The sequence below is a fragment of the Aspergillus brasiliensis genome, assembly GCF_001889945.1.
Source record: "Aspergillus brasiliensis CBS 101740 unplaced genomic scaffold ASPBRscaffold_1, whole genome shotgun sequence".
NCBI classification, from domain to species: Eukaryota; Fungi; Ascomycota; class Eurotiomycetes; order Eurotiales; family Aspergillaceae; genus Aspergillus; species Aspergillus brasiliensis.
This window is the reverse complement of record NW_027137442.1, coordinates 2,236,044-2,251,845: the sequence shown is the minus strand read 5'-3', so window position 1 is coordinate 2,251,845 and position 15,802 is coordinate 2,236,044. Positions and strand designations below refer to the sequence as shown.

At 52.8% G+C, this 15,802-nt stretch overlaps 5 protein-coding genes across 5 annotated transcripts; 3 read left to right on the top strand and 2 right to left on the bottom strand.

Moving 5' to 3' along the window:
• Positions 1-242: 242 nt before the first annotated feature.
• On the top strand, positions 243-1,142 carry sld5 (putative GINS DNA replication complex subunit Sld5; the record flags this gene model as incomplete). Its single annotated transcript, XM_067626545.1, has 2 exons — positions 243-422; positions 495-1,142. The coding sequence occupies 2 exons, from the start codon at positions 243-245 to the stop codon at positions 1,140-1,142; spliced, it is 828 nt and encodes a 275-aa protein (XP_067484836.1).
• A 516-nt stretch (positions 1,143-1,658) lies between these two features.
• ASPBRDRAFT_113971 (cullin family protein) lies at positions 1,659-4,406 on the bottom strand (the record flags this gene model as incomplete). Its single annotated transcript, XM_067616779.1, has 4 exons — positions 1,659-1,830; positions 1,884-3,766; positions 3,831-4,217; positions 4,365-4,406. 4 exons carry the CDS (start codon positions 4,404-4,406, stop codon positions 1,659-1,661), a joined length of 2,484 nt encoding a protein of 827 aa, XP_067484835.1.
• Positions 4,407-4,766: 360 nt separating this feature from the next.
• On the top strand, positions 4,767-5,598 carry ASPBRDRAFT_242006 (DNL-type zinc finger protein). Its single transcript, XM_067622043.1, has one exon. It carries the CDS (start codon positions 4,832-4,834, stop codon positions 5,429-5,431), a length of 600 nt encoding a protein of 199 aa, XP_067484834.1. The 5' UTR covers positions 4,767-4,831; the 3' UTR covers positions 5,432-5,598.
• Positions 5,599-5,741: 143 nt separating this feature from the next.
• Positions 5,742-13,577, bottom strand: ASPBRDRAFT_50448 (putative HEAT repeat protein (DRIM); the record flags this gene model as incomplete). The annotated part of the gene is made up of 1 exon (XM_067626544.1): positions 5,742-13,577. The coding sequence occupies one exon, from the start codon at positions 13,575-13,577 to the stop codon at positions 5,742-5,744; it is 7,836 nt and encodes a 2,611-aa protein (XP_067484833.1).
• A 494-nt stretch (positions 13,578-14,071) lies between these two features.
• Positions 14,072-15,802, top strand: ASPBRDRAFT_25238 (CwfJ domain protein; the record flags this gene model as incomplete). The annotated part of the gene is made up of 2 exons (XM_067622153.1): positions 14,072-14,085; positions 14,137-15,802. 2 exons carry the CDS (start codon positions 14,072-14,074, stop codon positions 15,800-15,802), a joined length of 1,680 nt encoding a protein of 559 aa, XP_067484832.1.

Sequence of the window (15,802 nt, the reverse complement as noted above, 5' to 3'; positions counted from 1 at the left end):
AAGATACAAGTAGTGTCGGTAAAGCAGTGGCAGCTATCTAATTAGTTACTACTTACTGAGTATGTACCTCCGCAGCGGACCCAATGAAATCGCGAGTCTGTCGCACCTCCGCTCCGCTACCCACAACTTTCCCACTCCATCCATCCATCCACCGCGCTGCTCCTCCGCCGCAAATCATTCCCCTCACCAAATCCCACTACCACCACAACCACCAACAACCAAAAACCATTGATTAATTGACAATGGATATCGACGACATCCTTGCCTCCGTCGACCGCACGGCAGACACATCCACCCCGGAATCCACCGCCCTCGACCACCAATTACTCACGCGCTTCTGGGTCGCCGAGCGCGCTGTCCCCGAGCTCCTCCCATGGCCGGCTTCTTTGATGGAGCGCATGATGGAGCGCGTCAGACGACAGGTATACACTCAACCCCCTCGATCCCCCTCTTCCCAAACCCAAAATTAATATGGAATATGAAATAAAAAATAGATCGAATCCATCGAAGACCTCGCCGCATCCTCCACCGACCCAATCACCACCACCACCAGCACCACACAATCCTCCACCAACGCCGCAACAACCAACCTGAAACTCTCCATCCTACAATCCGACCTCTCTCGAACCCAATACCTCATCCGCTCTCTCCTCCGCCAACGTCTCTCAAAACTCACAGCCCATAGCATGCACTATCTCCTTCTCATCTCGCGACCAAGCGATACGAATACTGCTTCGCAATCGCAGACCGATTCCTCTAGACCGGAGGACTCTATCCCCGAGCCGCCAGATACAAAGGACGATGAGGATACGAGTCCATTATCGAAAGAGGAAGTAACCTTCCTGCATGCGCATCAGACATTACTTGCGGGGCATTATGGATCGTCGTTTTTGAATTCTTTCCCGCCGCAGTTGCGGAGATTGGATGATAATGCGGGCGGGACTAGTATGGTGCAAGGGCCGGAGGGGAAGGAGATTGTCTTTGTGAGGTGTCTTGTCGAGGAGGTTAGGGTTGTGGTGCCTCCTGGAGATGGGATTGAGGTTGAGGTGGAGGGGACGGTTATGAGGATGGGGGAGGTTTGGGCCGTTAGGTGGGAGGGCGTTAGGGGGGCTTGGGGGAGGGGGGAGGTTGAGGTTTTATGATGAGCTTTTTTCTTTTTTTTTTTTTCTTTTTATTGTTCTGCTGTTTGGCTTTGAGAGGAAGTGGGATTTGCATTTGTGAGGCGTTGGTTGGGGTGATACCTCTGCATACTACATATACCTGGTTTATCTTGCTCAGTTTATAAGATGAAGTGAGCGCTACAGCTTGTTTGAATACTGCTGCACACTGCACGGTCTCATTCACGTGTCAATCATTCATTGCATCACTCATCACTGCCATATCATTTCGCTTCGCCCCTGATGCACCGGCACCGGCACCGGCACCGCTCTCCATGTAAACAATCAAGAATAACGGCCAACATCTATGTATGGCTGGAAAAAACGCTTTCATTCCGTGTGTCCGCACCGTTGCGCCATCGCCATCCAAGTCCAAGACCAATCAATCATGCTCAGTTATGATCAACGCCCACCGATGAAACTAAAGGAAACAACCGTAAAAACATGCACCTGGATGAAAAGCCAGCAATGATACTCAGTGATAATGATGTTAGGTTGGGGCTACGCCACATATCCGTAGGTAGGTGGGTCCTCTTCAACTCGCTCGAGATATTCGCGATCAATCAAGCTCTCGATGCGCTTTTTGATCATGTTGACGTCTGGGACGAATCGCGCGGACAGCTGAGAGAGCACTTCGGTCATGAGTTGCGAGTGGATTAGTGTTTTTCGTTGTCTGCAGATCATTGGTTAACAAGTGTCAATAAGAAATGGTGAGGAGTAACTCACTTCATAATTCGGACAATGGCAGCCTCAATGCTGGCTCCGCGCTCCTCACTCATCTTCTTCTCCGTCTCCTTGCGCTGGTCCTGGTTCTCGACTTTGTTGGCACTGCCGCTGACAACGCCGATGCGGACCTTCATGAAAGGACTCTGGAACTCGTTGTTGAAAACGAATTTGTCTGTCGGCTTGACATCCTTGCTCATGGGCTCTTTCTTCAGGACACGGGTCTTGGGTGCGACGGCTAGCGATTGCAAGTTCCGGATCAGGTCATGATCGGGAATACGGGTCCGAGCTTGAATCTCGGTGTAGGTGAGAGACTCGCCCGCGGGCACGTCGTTGAACAGCAGCAGGATGATCATAGCGTAGGTAGAGACATTGAGTTCGTGTCGCTGGACCTTGCCATTGGCTCGTTGGAAGGTTGCGCGGATATCGGCCGTGCCCATACTAGCTTGCCACGACAGCTTGCGGCCGTTGTGCTTGCCAAGGTAGAATTGTTCGAAGCTTTGCTTGACACTTTCAACCTCTTTTGGAAGGATCGGGGGAAGTTGAACTTCGTCATTTCTCGCGTTTGACATGATCTCCATGGGCCACATCGTACTGGTGAGCACGTTGATATCCAGCTCGATGCGCTTCTGGTCGGGGTCGCTGGACTGTCGCATATGTTCCTTGTAGCTGGATGTTAGATCCTCGGAGATAGTCATATCCTTGAACATGGATTCGAGGCGCTGTGTGAACTGGTTGCCCACTTCCATCTTCATTTTCGAGATCATCTGTCGCTCGGCATCCATGCTCACGGAGCGCTTCATCAGCAGACGACGGGAGAGATGCTTCTTGTAGTATGCCTCAAACATGTCCTTGTCTTTGATGTAACGCAAAAGCGTAATTCCGTTGTCCAGCAAAGTATCAATCTCGTAATCTGTCTTGCCCTTGATGCCCTTCTTCAGGTTCTCGTCAAAGAATAGGGAGAGGTATTCAGAACTGCGTGAGTCGCCACCTTGTGACAAGTTGATGAACTCCGAGAAGCTGCTGGTTATCGCGCTTTGCAGGACTTGGTCAGACTCGAATGCATTCTCCCAGATGTTGTCAAACTTCTGCTTCAGACGCAAAATATCGTCCACCCATTTGATGGCAGCCACCGTCTGCTGGTTCACTGGTTTCTCCTTCTCCGCTGGCTTCTTTTCGCCAGCCTCGGACTTCTTGCCTGCAGCACTGGGAGCCGAGGCTTGTGATGCAATTGCCGAAGCATTAATTTCTTTGCCCATCTCGACGATCCGCTTCTGCACGGCAGAGGTCAACGGAGTCTTCTTACTGTCCACTCGCGCGCTGAGCACGTAAACGCTTCGTAGATTGTCGATGCGGTCATTGTCCAGCATGGTTCTGACACCGGTGCCCTCGAGATTGACTACCTCGGTGATGTTGTTCTTTATCAGCTCATTATCAAGGACATCCTTTATCTTCGTCTTTGTGCGCGACGACAGTGTGTCAATACACCGCTCAGTTTCCTCCGAGAGACGCTCTGTGGCGATCTTGCAAAAGGTTGCAGCATCGCCGGTCTCCAGCAATCGCCGCCCCTCAGCCTGATAGAACGTCTTGCTAGCTTCCAAGAATGCCGGCTCAAAGACAGTGAGGTACAACTTAGATGATTCTTCCTCTGTAATGGTCTCGTAGAGCCCTTCCAGCATATATACGCAATGTCTGATCAGAGGCCTGTCGATTATGTGCCCAGACCGTTCCAATTGTAGCATGAACAACACTGTTGACTCCAGTACATCGTACACGCTCGTCCTGGTGTCTGGTCGAATGGGAGCGCGAAGCACATGATCTCGAAACAATGCCATGGATGCCACATAGATGGATGGCATTCGGTGGTCCGTCGACATGACTCGATCCTGATGGATGAGATTATCCTTTAGTTAACGCGGATTCCTCGCAGATGAAGGAGAATACACTTACCATATACATAGAGACATCCGTGATCATTTTCATGCACAGCTGGTGATCCTCCCAAGCCTCCTTCAGCACTGCCAGAAATCTCTCTCCCGCGTCTCGCCTCTCATTGGCCTGGTCTTGCGCGTCTACCTGCTGTCTCGCCAGCAGTAGACTCGGCGAGATGGCGCCGGCCACCAGTTTGTGGACTTCTGTATCTAACCACTCACGCTCCAGGTGTTGAATCCGTTCATATAGCTCCACTCCACGCATTCCTAGAACCATGTTGTAGGACTTGCGGTATATCTGCTCGAAGGACAAGGCCGAGGCATCTTTGGTGTGAATTTTCTTCAGCGAGGTGGACAGTTCGGTCCAACTGGTCTCGAAATCATGAGGCTTGCTCACTGCCATGCCCTGTCATTGCTCTTATTAGCCCACCGTCTTGCTGAGCCCGACTTCGTTATCGAACGGAACTTTGCCCCGTGCAAGAACACCGCATCAGAGCAAGCTCCAGCGCAGAAAGAAAGAGGTACAACCAAAAAAAAAAAAAAGTAGACCTACCCTGCGCGGAGCACGGATCTTATTCCTAGCTCGTAAAGACATATTTGCACCCCTCAGCAAATATCATCCAGCTCGACAATTTAATGATAGCTCTGATGCGCGGGGCAATCCTCGCCGCACAGAACAGTGACGTATCCGGATGCTCGAACAATGCAGCCAAACGAACAGCTAGGTTATCATTCAAGATCCCAAGAATCTGCCAGTTCCACAGTCGAGAGCTTTGCCACACTCATCGGATCATCGCCTCCTTCACAGTCGAGGGGATGGCAAGAGGAAGAGGGAGAAGCAACAGAGACGGCGAGACCGCGGAGGCCCGAGCTGGAACAACGAAATTCCGGCGCAAACTCCGGCTTTCCTCCGTCATTCATGCTTCTCTTGGATTCTTCAATTCATCAATCCTTCTTCATCTCTTCTCGATCAATCTACCAATATTTGATCTTATCAATAACCACATACATCTATACAACATGCGTCCATTCACCTCCCTTCCCCGCGGTCTCCGCACCATCCAGTCATCTGTCCCCCGCGCTACCAGCTCCATCACCCGCGCCTCTCAACAATCAATCTCCCGACCATTCACTCAGCTCCTCCATCGTCAGACACCTACAATCCACTCCCCACGCCTTCCCACGCGGGTCACTACACACCTCACAACCTCCAGATTCAACTCCTCCTCTGCAGCAAAACCTCTAACTGACCGCGCCTCCGACGCATCCACCGACGCCCAAAACGAAGAACAGAACCGTCTCCGCCGCGAACAGGAGCCCGCATACCAAATCACATTCACCTGCAAACCATGCGGAGAACGTTCTTCGCACCGCATGTCCAAGCATGGTTACCACCGCGGCACGGTGCTAATCAAGTGTCCGTCGTGCGATTCTCGCCATGTCATTAGCGATCATTTGAATATCTTCTTCGATAAGAAGAGTACCCTCGAGGATATCTTGGCCCGGCAGGGCGATAAGTTGACCCGTGGATATGTGGACGGTGATATGGAGTTCTGGGATGATGGGAGCGTTAAGAAGAAGGAGGGGGAGGGTGAAGGAGAGGAAGGAAAGTCGGCTTAAACTACAACGCCATTGACTTGGGTTTAAGTGTTATGCTTTGTGTTTCGGGGTCTGAAAAGTTGATGAGCGTTTGGCGTCTTGGTTGGGGTTGATATCAATCATCATTGGAATTGGAGTATGTACACTCTGCGCTTGGGATATACATTGTACTTTTATAGATGAAGGTGAAGGTGAAGGTGAAGACAAAGAATCATATGTACGATAGATAGATAGACAGCTCATCTCAAACATGGTCGATCTCCTATTCTCCTAACGCCGTGCGATTTTGGTATAAACATTCCCTGTATATGCAACATGCAACGCTTTTCCTCTACCAACCACGTCTCTTGCTGCGATGCTCGGCTCCCTTCTCCTTTCTCTTCTCGCGCTTGCGGTCGTTCCGCCGTCTCTTGTCCTTCTCATAGCGCTCCGGTTCGGTGACTGCTTCGATCCGTCGCTTGACACGTCTGTCTTCACGTCTTTCCTTGATGGAATCATGCACTTGTGCCATGATCTGCACGTACTCGGTCGTTCCCAGCTTCTTCTGGAGGATGTCCAGGACCTCGTGGCAGTTGGAGACCAGGCCCTTGTAGGTCTCCCGGAAGACCTCGTCCGATGAGCGAGGGGCCGGGATACTAGTGTCCGTCATGTGCTGAAGAGGGAGGAGGATAACAGGCAGCGAGTCACGGATTTGTTCAATTTCGAGATGGCGGCAGAGCGAGGCCAAAAGACCGATGGAAGCGGTCTTGGGAATCAAAGATTCAGCCCGCGTGGTAAGCAGTTCTCTGCGCAGGATAGAAGATGTTTGCTCGAAGATATAGTGAATGGCCGTTTTCGTAGCGCTGGCTTGACGTCCAGCCCCGTCCTCGTTAGCCTCATCCTCGCTATCGCTAGCGTCTGAGTCGAGATCCTTGTTGCCGGTCTTGGTGAATTCAAGGCCGTTCTGGGCGCAGCATCGACCGAGGAAAATAATGTTGCGAATGGACTGCATGGCGAGCTCCTCGCTGACTGCTGGGGTGCGAAGAGAGCGCAAACTGGCACGAATCAGCTGCAGCATGGCGTCCTTGTCAAGCGACAATCCCATGGAACCAGCCAACGGGATCGAACCGTATCCATCTGTAGCATTGGTCTTGGCCAGGTCCGCAAGCCATGTGCCGACGAGGTTCGCTGCGCAGGTCTTGACCCAGGCGTGAGGGTAGAACAGGCATTCGCGGATAGCGGCCCAGAGTTTGGTGCGCTCCTTGGCCAGCGCGATTGCCGGTACAGACTTGCAGAGCTTGGAGTAGAGCTGAAGGGAGAAGTAAAGGGCTTGCCAGTTCTCAGTCTCCTCGGCCTTGAGGACAGGTTGCATGATGGGCGGGAGCACATCCACGACAAACCGAGCTTCTTTATCCTTTTCGGTGCCGTCCACCTCAAAGTAGATCCTCATAGCTTGCAGGCCGGTGCTGGTGAGAAGCATGTTGTCCGTTTGCTCCAGCCAAGAATGAAGAGGCGTAAGCATGGCCTTCATCTGCTCCCTGTCTGCCCTGGTGTAGAGCTCTCCCAATAGAGTACCAGCCATTTCCCGGCACTCAGGAGCGTCGTCATTCGCCATCACCATGACCACCGGAAGGAAGAAGGTGCTGACAATGTCTTGCGCCAACTCGTCTCCAGTCTTGGCCAGCAGCATGTGGATCGCCTCCATAACTGATTGGCGACCATCCTGGTGCTTGTAATCGAGGTTCTTGGCGAGGAAGCTGAGTTGTTTGTTCCAGCGATTCTTGGCTTGCGGGTATTCGATCAGGAAGTGGATGTAGGTACCACGAGCGAGGTCTCGGGCAGCACGGGTCTGGTTCGTAACCATCATGGTAGCAATGCTATCCATCAGTTCGTACACCTCAGGAACCACAAACTTCCTTGCCATGACAGCCCGGATGAAGTTGAAGGTGACGCCTTGGCGATCAGGCTCTTCGATATCAGCGGTGACACGTTGAAGAAGGTATGCAAGATGTCCGTCTCTGAGCTTAGTGCTCTTTCTCTCACGGAGCATAGCCGAGACCAATTTCAATGATGCCTGTGCGGCCTCCGTGTTCGTACTCGGGGCTTCCTTGATCACCTTGACTGCTTCCGTGAAATAGACGTGAGAGTTGCTGTCAAGTTCCGGGATCGGAAGCTTGATGATTGTTGACAAAAGACGAAGAGCCGAGATCTTGACTTCTTCGTGAGCCTGTACCAGCGCGTCGCCAATGATCGGAATAAAGCCCTTCATATTGGCCGGCGTAAGCAGGGAGCCAAACTTGCTCAAAATGGCACGCAGAACATCGAGAGAGAAGCGTGTCAACTTATGGATGTAGGATGAGGTAGTGCCCTTCTTCTCACCTCGCTTGGACCCGCGCAAGTCGATCTCCAGGTTCTCTGCTTGTGCAGACTTGGGGGCCTGTGCCTTGACCTGAGCGGGTGCACTATACGTCTCCTTGATGACTTCATAACAGAAAACTAGGATATCGCGGCTTTCGACACCAGGGTTTCTCAAAAGACCGACACCAATTCTCCGCAGAAGTTCGTCGACCTTTCTCACAATGTTGGAGGTAAGCTTCTCTCGAAGAAGCGACTGGAGCGGCCGGACCAGGTTTGCCAGATTACGGACTGTGGAGTTCTTTGCCAGAAGTTCCATGGAGTCGAAACTCTTGCTGCTCTTGACTTCCTTCATCTTACTCACGTATTCCTCAGCTTCCTTCTCCTGGCCAACAGTGCCAAATGTGTCATCCATGACAATGGAACTCAAGTCGGTCAAGCAGTAATCCAGGTCACCCTGCTGGAAATCATCTGTCGTCGCCACGAGCATCGAGTGGACTGTGAAGGACAGCACGTGAAGCTGGTAACCTTTGGTGAGAGTAGTCCGAAGCTCTTTCAGGATATAGCCGAAGTAAGATGGGCCCAGCAGGAGGGCAATGTCGTTCAGAGTTTTCCGAGCAGTGTCCCGAGTTTCCTGAGTACGACTCTTGAGAATACTGCATACATCCAAGAGGACCGGTGGAAGGCGGATAGACATATCGTCTTCAGGCAACAGCTTGAGCAGCTTGATCGTCGTGACCGAAGCGGGCAAACGCAGACTCATCTGTGCCTCATTTTTGTGGTGGATGAAATCCGTCAAGAAGGGGGTAAAGTTTGTAGTCAGCTCGGTAGCAACCTTGGCCACGGATGGGATAGACCGGGCGAGCGTAGAAACTGGACTAGAAGTCTCAAGCCCATCCATTCCATCTTTAGCTGCCGATTTGATCGTGGCATGCTGGCTCATGGCGTTGGTCAATGCATCAGCCATCTTGCCCAGGAGTCTGATAATGTTCTTCTCCATGTCGGACTTGCTCTGCATATAACCGCGGTATCTCCGGAAAATAGCCCTGAACTGGCTCCAATCCAACCATTCTGCAAGGGCTCCGATGGTAGTAACAGCTTCCGCGATGAGGTTATGAGTAGCCTCGTCGGCTTCCTCATCGAAGACAAAGTGCTCATTGAGGGGAATGAAGATAGTGCTGATGTTCGAAGCCTGGATATTTCCTTTCGCCGCTTCAGTGGCAAGACGGCGAAGCGCCCGCAGACGACGATGCTGTTGAATGTGGAGAACATTATTGAAGAAAGAAGCTTCTTCATCATCACCGACGAGCAGAACGTTCAGATCCTGGACGGCAGGACGCTCGGGGTTCAGCTTGACGAAGTAACCAAGCGCGGTGATAAACTCGGATCGAATGAGCTCAGACTTCTGGCGAACGCCGCCCTGCAGAGCAGGGAATAGGACGTCTGCCACCAGAGGCTCGAAAGCCTCAACGTCATTGAGCACTGCCCGTTCCATAAATCGACGCAATCCAAACGAAGCGCTTGACCGAATCGCAAGTTCGTCCTCATCCTTAACCTGGTACAGCATGTTGTAAAGAAGAGGCCGCCACTGCTTAGCGTTAAGCTTCTCCCAGAGGTTCTCATTCACCTCCCTGAAAGCTTGTAGACGGCGGTCATAGTCCACTTCGAGTCTCTTAGTAGACATGGAGTTCAGGTCCTCACAAAGTGCAGCGACGTGAACAAGCTCCTCGTCGCGTTTGGCGAAAGCCGTAAAGACACGGGCAAGAACTTCTCTGTTGGCATTGTCCTTGAAGTAATCGAACATCGACGACACTGCTTCAAACACTTCTTGGGACAGGTTGGCATCCTCCTGCGGGTTGAACAGAGGCAAGAAGTGCTCCAAAGATTTGAGCAGGCCGGACTTGGTCCTCGGAGAGACGCGGTCTGGAGGCTGACGGAGTAGGTAGGTAGTGATACTGATAAGACTAGTCGTCTCCTCTGAGGACTCAACGCACGGTGCAAGCAGAGACAGTGTCTGCACGCCAGAGATCAGGACGGGCCGGGACGGACCGCGCTTGAGAAGCCTGCTGAGATGAGATAGAGTGTGTTCAATATAGGGCGACAAGACCTCGGAGCGAATTTCGTCCGCAGGAATATCGCTCATCTTCTCCTGCTCTTGAAGCTCCTTGCCGGTTGAGAGATTAATGAGTGGCACCAAGATCTCATCCATGACATAGACCTTGACTTCATCACGGGCCGAATCCACGCCCAGGCAGTCCACGACCTTCTTCAGCAAAGCTTCGTTATACTGCACAAGGTAAAATGATGACCTAGGAGCAGAAGCCCAGACATGGAACAACTTGAGGAGACCCGACACACCCTGAGCCGTTTCAGTTGCAAAGTTCTCAAGCCTAGTGTTTATCACGTCCTCATAAATTGTGCGCACGTAGGGCGACCAATCCTGATCCTGCGTAACGGAGAAGATCAGTTCCAGACAACGGATACATGTGTGTCGGATGTTGCGCAGAACGGTCAACAAACGTCCCTCTGGCGAGTCTGCAGCGGCCGCCTGGTCCTTTTCTAACCCGCGGCATGCCCGGACAAGACAGTAAAGAACCACCTGCATAGACTTCTCCGCGTAAGGAACCATCCGGCTCTGAAGCGTCTCGAAAACGGTTTCAATCATCTTCAACAAACCAGTCTGGCGTCTGGGGCTGACAAGCTCTTGTTGGAAAGCCTGCTGATTGACCTGCTTGTCCTGTACCATATTGAGTTCTCCGAGCTCTCCAAACGAGACCTGCACGAAAATCTTGAATTCCTTGTCCGGTAACTGCGACAGCGTCCTGAGGACGGCTTTTCTGCGGCCTGCTTGACCTGCTTGGCCAGAGCTTCCACCAGCCTTCGAGATCATACGGCCATAAAGAAGCCGGAGGAGAACGGGAACAAGTTCGACCCGGTGGGCTTCTTCGATCAAACTATCGTCACCTCCAATACGGACGAATACAGAGAGCTCATCCCTAAACCGTGACTCATCCAGGATGTTCAGAAGATTCTCTTGGTAAGGGGTGATGCTGGCAGACTTCCAAGTAAAAAGAGCCTTGAGTGCAGACTTTTGGATCTCAGAGTTACCATGGCACAGCAACCCCATGAGGGCTTCATGAACCTCCGGAGCCTTGTACAGCACACGAGGGTTGATGAATTTCGCAAGGAGGCCAAGGAACGACAGCCGATCATGGAAGCCCCAAGGGATATAGGAGTCACCAGTGTCAGAATCAGCACCAGTAGGAACATCTTCCTCGTCACGCAGAGCCCAAGAAAGGAACAATGGAATAACCTGGCGAGACTTCTTCTCAGCAATGTTCGGAACAGCGTTGAGAACACGCAAAGCCTGGGTCCTCGGCGAAGCAGGAATGACTCCGCTGAACGTGTGGTCCTTCTCAAAACCTTCAGTCAGAGTCGTAACGGGACTTTCTGGGTTTTCGAAGTATTTAGAAGAGATATCCTCAATCTTGGCTGCATTGGAGCACGTATAATGTCCACCGACGTAGGATTCGGGATCCTCCTCTTCCGCATCAGTCGTTGCGTCGCCCGACCCTCTCTCATGGAGCCACTGGAAGGCCAAGTCTGAAACTATCTTTTCGCCTTCGGGGTTTTCACACATAGACTTGAGGGCAGCAGCAGCATCATCCCACAGAGGCGCCATCTTCTTGGACAACAAACCAAAGCAGAAACGGGGGAGCAGCCTGGCCATCCATCTGCGCGAAACGACTTGCGGGTAAGCTAATGCAAGCTTGCGCACATGCATTGCCAGAACCCTAGCGCTCTGCAGGGTCAGTGGACTCTGCTCGATCTCAATTGCCAAGGAGACAAGTTCGGCATCTTCTCCGCAAGCCAAAACGAGTTCCCGCAGAATTCTCAAAGATAACAAGCGCAGCTTGTGGGAAGGACCACTAAGATTAGAGATCAGGACTTCCGCAAAGTCTTCGATGGCCGAGCCTTTGATGTCGATATCCTTATTGCAGGCTGAAATGTAGTCTAACATCGCCTGGAGGAAGACCGGAAGGCGAGAGTATTGCGCCGCTACCTTGCTGACGCGATCCCAAAGAGTCTTGTCCAGTCCATTAGCAGCCGTCGCAAGATCCACGTAGGTCTTGAACCCTTGGCCCAGGAAAAACTTTGTTGTAGCGGAAGTATCGGTACTCTTCTGTTTCAGAACGCGGACAAGGTGGCTATGGAGAGTGCTGGTCATATCGGGTATGAGAGACGGTTCCGTCGATAGCGACAAGGCGCCGGGGAGCTTGGCGTATGCGCTGAGTAGAGAAACTTCAGTGTCATTGTGGTCTGACTTGCTGAAGGTGTCTTTGACACGAGATTTCCAGGAAGCAGGACAAGTTATGTAGCCGGGCTTGGAGACCTCAGAAGTGATGCAACCAGCCTGGTTCAACCGGAGCAATGCCAAGCAAAGCTCGTGCTCGTGTTCTTGCCACGAAGTATTGACGAACTTTTGGAAATAAGGAAGGACAACACTGTGGAATCTCTCCGGTCCCCATTCTGAGAAGGTGGCACAGAAAGCGAGGAAGTGCGTCGAAAGTTCCTCCTTGGACACAGCATCCATGATCGAGCGCATGAATGGCAGCATCTCATCCATCGGAGACACTTGGAGCGCATAGGCGACTGCGGTCAGGAGCTGTGGCGTAGCCTCAGCATATGCGCTTGGTGCACTTGCAGCGTTCTGGAGGAGAAGGAGCAATGTCTGATGCACAGGCTTCCAGTTCTTGACCCTTGTTCCCTTGCGAGTAGCGACACACAGGAAAATCAGCCGGCAGCAGGCAGTGGCATGCTGCTTCTCTCCTTTGCGACAGTTCTTTTCAATATGCGCTTTGATAAGATCGAGGATCGGCTCGAAGGTGTCAGGTGTAGTGCTATGGATGATGTTGATTACGACTCCGCTTGCAACGTCGAGTCCCAGACTGCCCCGCAAATCGTCGCCGGTCGAGATATTGTCCAAAATACAGCTGAGGATGTCGGCTCCATTGGAGTGAATGCCGTACTTGACACCCTTGATGGCATCGGCAAACATAGCCATGAGACCCTCCTTGTACAACTCCACATTCTTTTCGTCTTCGGCCGCCTGGTGTAGGTCATCGAGTAGGAAAGACACCGCACGCTGGAGGGGAGTTGCATTCTTGTAGTAGACGAGGCCGGCCTTGCGGATAAGGAAGGACATCGACTCGGCAGCGAAGCGGGCAACAAACGTTTTTTGGCGCTCTTTTCCAAGGTACGGGGTCATAATACCGAGAAGCTGTCTAAGATCGGGTACCAAAAGCCGGGAAAGGAACTTGAAGATCCAAGCCAGACAACTGAAACACCACTCGACGACCTCGACATCGGAATGGCTTGCGGCAACGGATGCCACCAGAGTGACCGCCGTCGCAAAATGCTTCTCGAACCTGACACCCAAATCGCGCGCAAACTGAGCCATAAGACCTAACAGCGGCTCTATCGACAAGCTGTCCCTTTTCTCAATAAATTCCACCAGCAAGTTCATAATCTTATCCTCATGGTACAGAATCTGAGCCAAACTTTCGCACAGCGGATTCACCTTGCGGACAAAATGGACGAAATTATCCGATAGATTCAACTCGACCCAGTGCTCGAAGGCAGACCGGAAGTAGGACGAGGTCTCATCGGCTTCTTCCCCAAAGCTGGGCCGGCGCACACGGTGGATAGGGTCGATCTTCAACTTTGCGACACGCTGGGAAAACGGCTCGAATCGATGCGATTTGGTCGTCTCTGTCCCACCTTTCACGCGCTTCACGGGCTTAGCCCGCGAAGACGACGACGCTGCAACCATCGTGGAATATGATGGCGACGAAAACGAGCAGCGTCGTTATGATAATCGTTAAAAGTCAAGGGGGTGGATATCTCCAACTCTCCTCTCGTCCTCAGTAATAGTATAGACAAAAAAATTCAACGGGGCCGCGGCAACCTTAATCCGGTGCGGAGATTAGCTCACCGCCCGGCCTTATGCCGTGTCTGCGCTAGCCCCATCGGGCTAAATTGTTATCACGTGCCATGCAGGTGGCCCAAGCTCCTCGAATCCATTTTTGGCGATTTCGGCATAACTCGAATATTCCTCGTTCAGTAGCATCATCTGGTGGAGCTGCCCACGCGCATTGGCATACCTTCTTTCATTGCCTTTAGTCTTCTATCGGGGCCATTTCATAATATTTTGTCCCTGATTTATGCTGGTTGCAGATACAGACACAATTCGAACATCTCACCCTAATAGGTTAAAGGTGCTTCTTGCATCATAGTACTAGTATCAGTTATATTCCCTGCTCCGACATGGCGTCCAAGATGTAAGTCCATCTCAACTCACTATTCAGAGCACATCGCTAACCTTCTCACAGAGTCGTCATCGGAGACGTCAATTGCGAGCTGCAAGACGTCTTCACCAAGCTCTCCAAGCTGCATATCAAGCAGAACTTCTCCTTCGCCATCATTGTCGGCGACCTCTTCGGTGATTGTTCCACAGAGCACGAACTCGAGCAGATCAGCGCTCTGCTCCAAGGCAACATCGTCGTGCCTCTCCCCACCTACTTCACCCTGGGCAGCCGTCCTCTCCCCACGCGCATCATCGAGGCCATCGAATCCAAGGACGAAGTCTGCCCTAACCTCTACTTCCTGGGCCGCCGCGGCACCCTCAAGACCTCCGAAGGCGTGCGTCTCGTCTCCTTAGGAGGCACTCTCGACCCCGACGCCAAATCCTCCGACAAATACCACCCATCCTACACCGAATCCGACGCGCGCGCCCTCTACGGCGCCCACCAAGCCGACATCCTCATCACCCACCAATGGCCCAAGGACATCCGCACCGGCTCCAAAGCCCCCTTCCCCGACACCACCACTCCCCCAACCGAAGTCCAATGCGTCGCCGACCTCTGCTCAACCCTCAAACCGCGCTACCACCTCTCCTCTTCCAGTGACTTCTTCTGGGAGCGCGAACCCTTCTTCCACCTCCCCACCGAAGACACCGACAACCCGGACGCCAAACCGCTCACCCGTTTCATCAGCCTGGCCGCATACAGCAAAACCACCAAGACCAAATGGATGTACGCCTTCACCCTCGACCCAAAGGCACCCCCAGCCCTCACCATCCCCGCCGGCACCACCGCACCCCCCTTCGCTCCCATCCCCACGAAACGCAAACCCCTCCAATCTCAACGCGACTCCTACCAGCGCTTCGCCGTCGACGACGACCACGACAACCGCCCGCGCAAACGACGCGCTCGCGCACCCCCACCAGGCCCAGACCAATGCTTCTTCTGCCTCTCCAACCCCAACATCGCAACCCACCTCATCACCTCCATCGGCGACGAAGCCTACCTCACCACAGCCAAGGGGCCCCTCCCCACCTCCAAAACCTTCGCCTCATCCTCCCTATCCTTCCCCTCCCACATGCTCATCATCCCCTTCACCCACTCCCCCACCCTATCCAGCATCTCAGACCCCCAATCCAGACAATCCACCTACGCCGAAATGCACCGCTACCGCTCCGCCCTGCACTCCATGCTACGCCGTCGCGCAAACAACTCCCTGGGTGCAGTAACATGGGAAGTCTCCCGGGGGAACGGAATCCACATCCACTGGCAATTCCTCCCTGTACCTGCTGACCTGGTGCGCCGGGGTCTCGTCGACGCAGCCTTCAAAGTCGAGGCGGAGAACCTAAAGTATCCGCGATTCGAATCTCCTCAATCCCAATCCAACGGTGACGAGAGCGCCGAACCAGGCGACTTCTTCCGCGTATGGATCTGGGAGCCCCCGCAAGCTGAGGCTGAAGAAGAAAAAGGAGACGAGGAGGGCGGTAACAACAAAGGAAGTGAGAAAACGCTTCTCCTCCCTCTAAGTCCGGACTTCCGGTTCGATTTGCAGTTCGGACGTAGAGTTATGGCGAAGTTGATGGGGTTGGAGAAACGGATTAATTGGAAGGATGATGTGCAGTCTGTTGCCGAGGAGGAGGCGGATGCGACGGCGTTTAAGGAGGCGTTTAAGGAGTTTGATTTTACTTTGGAGTAA

Coding starts and splice junctions, on each gene's coding strand:
- ASPBRDRAFT_242006 (XM_067622043.1), top strand. CDS start 4,832: ATGCGTCCATTCACCTCCCTTCCCCGCGGTCTCCGCACCATCCAGTCA.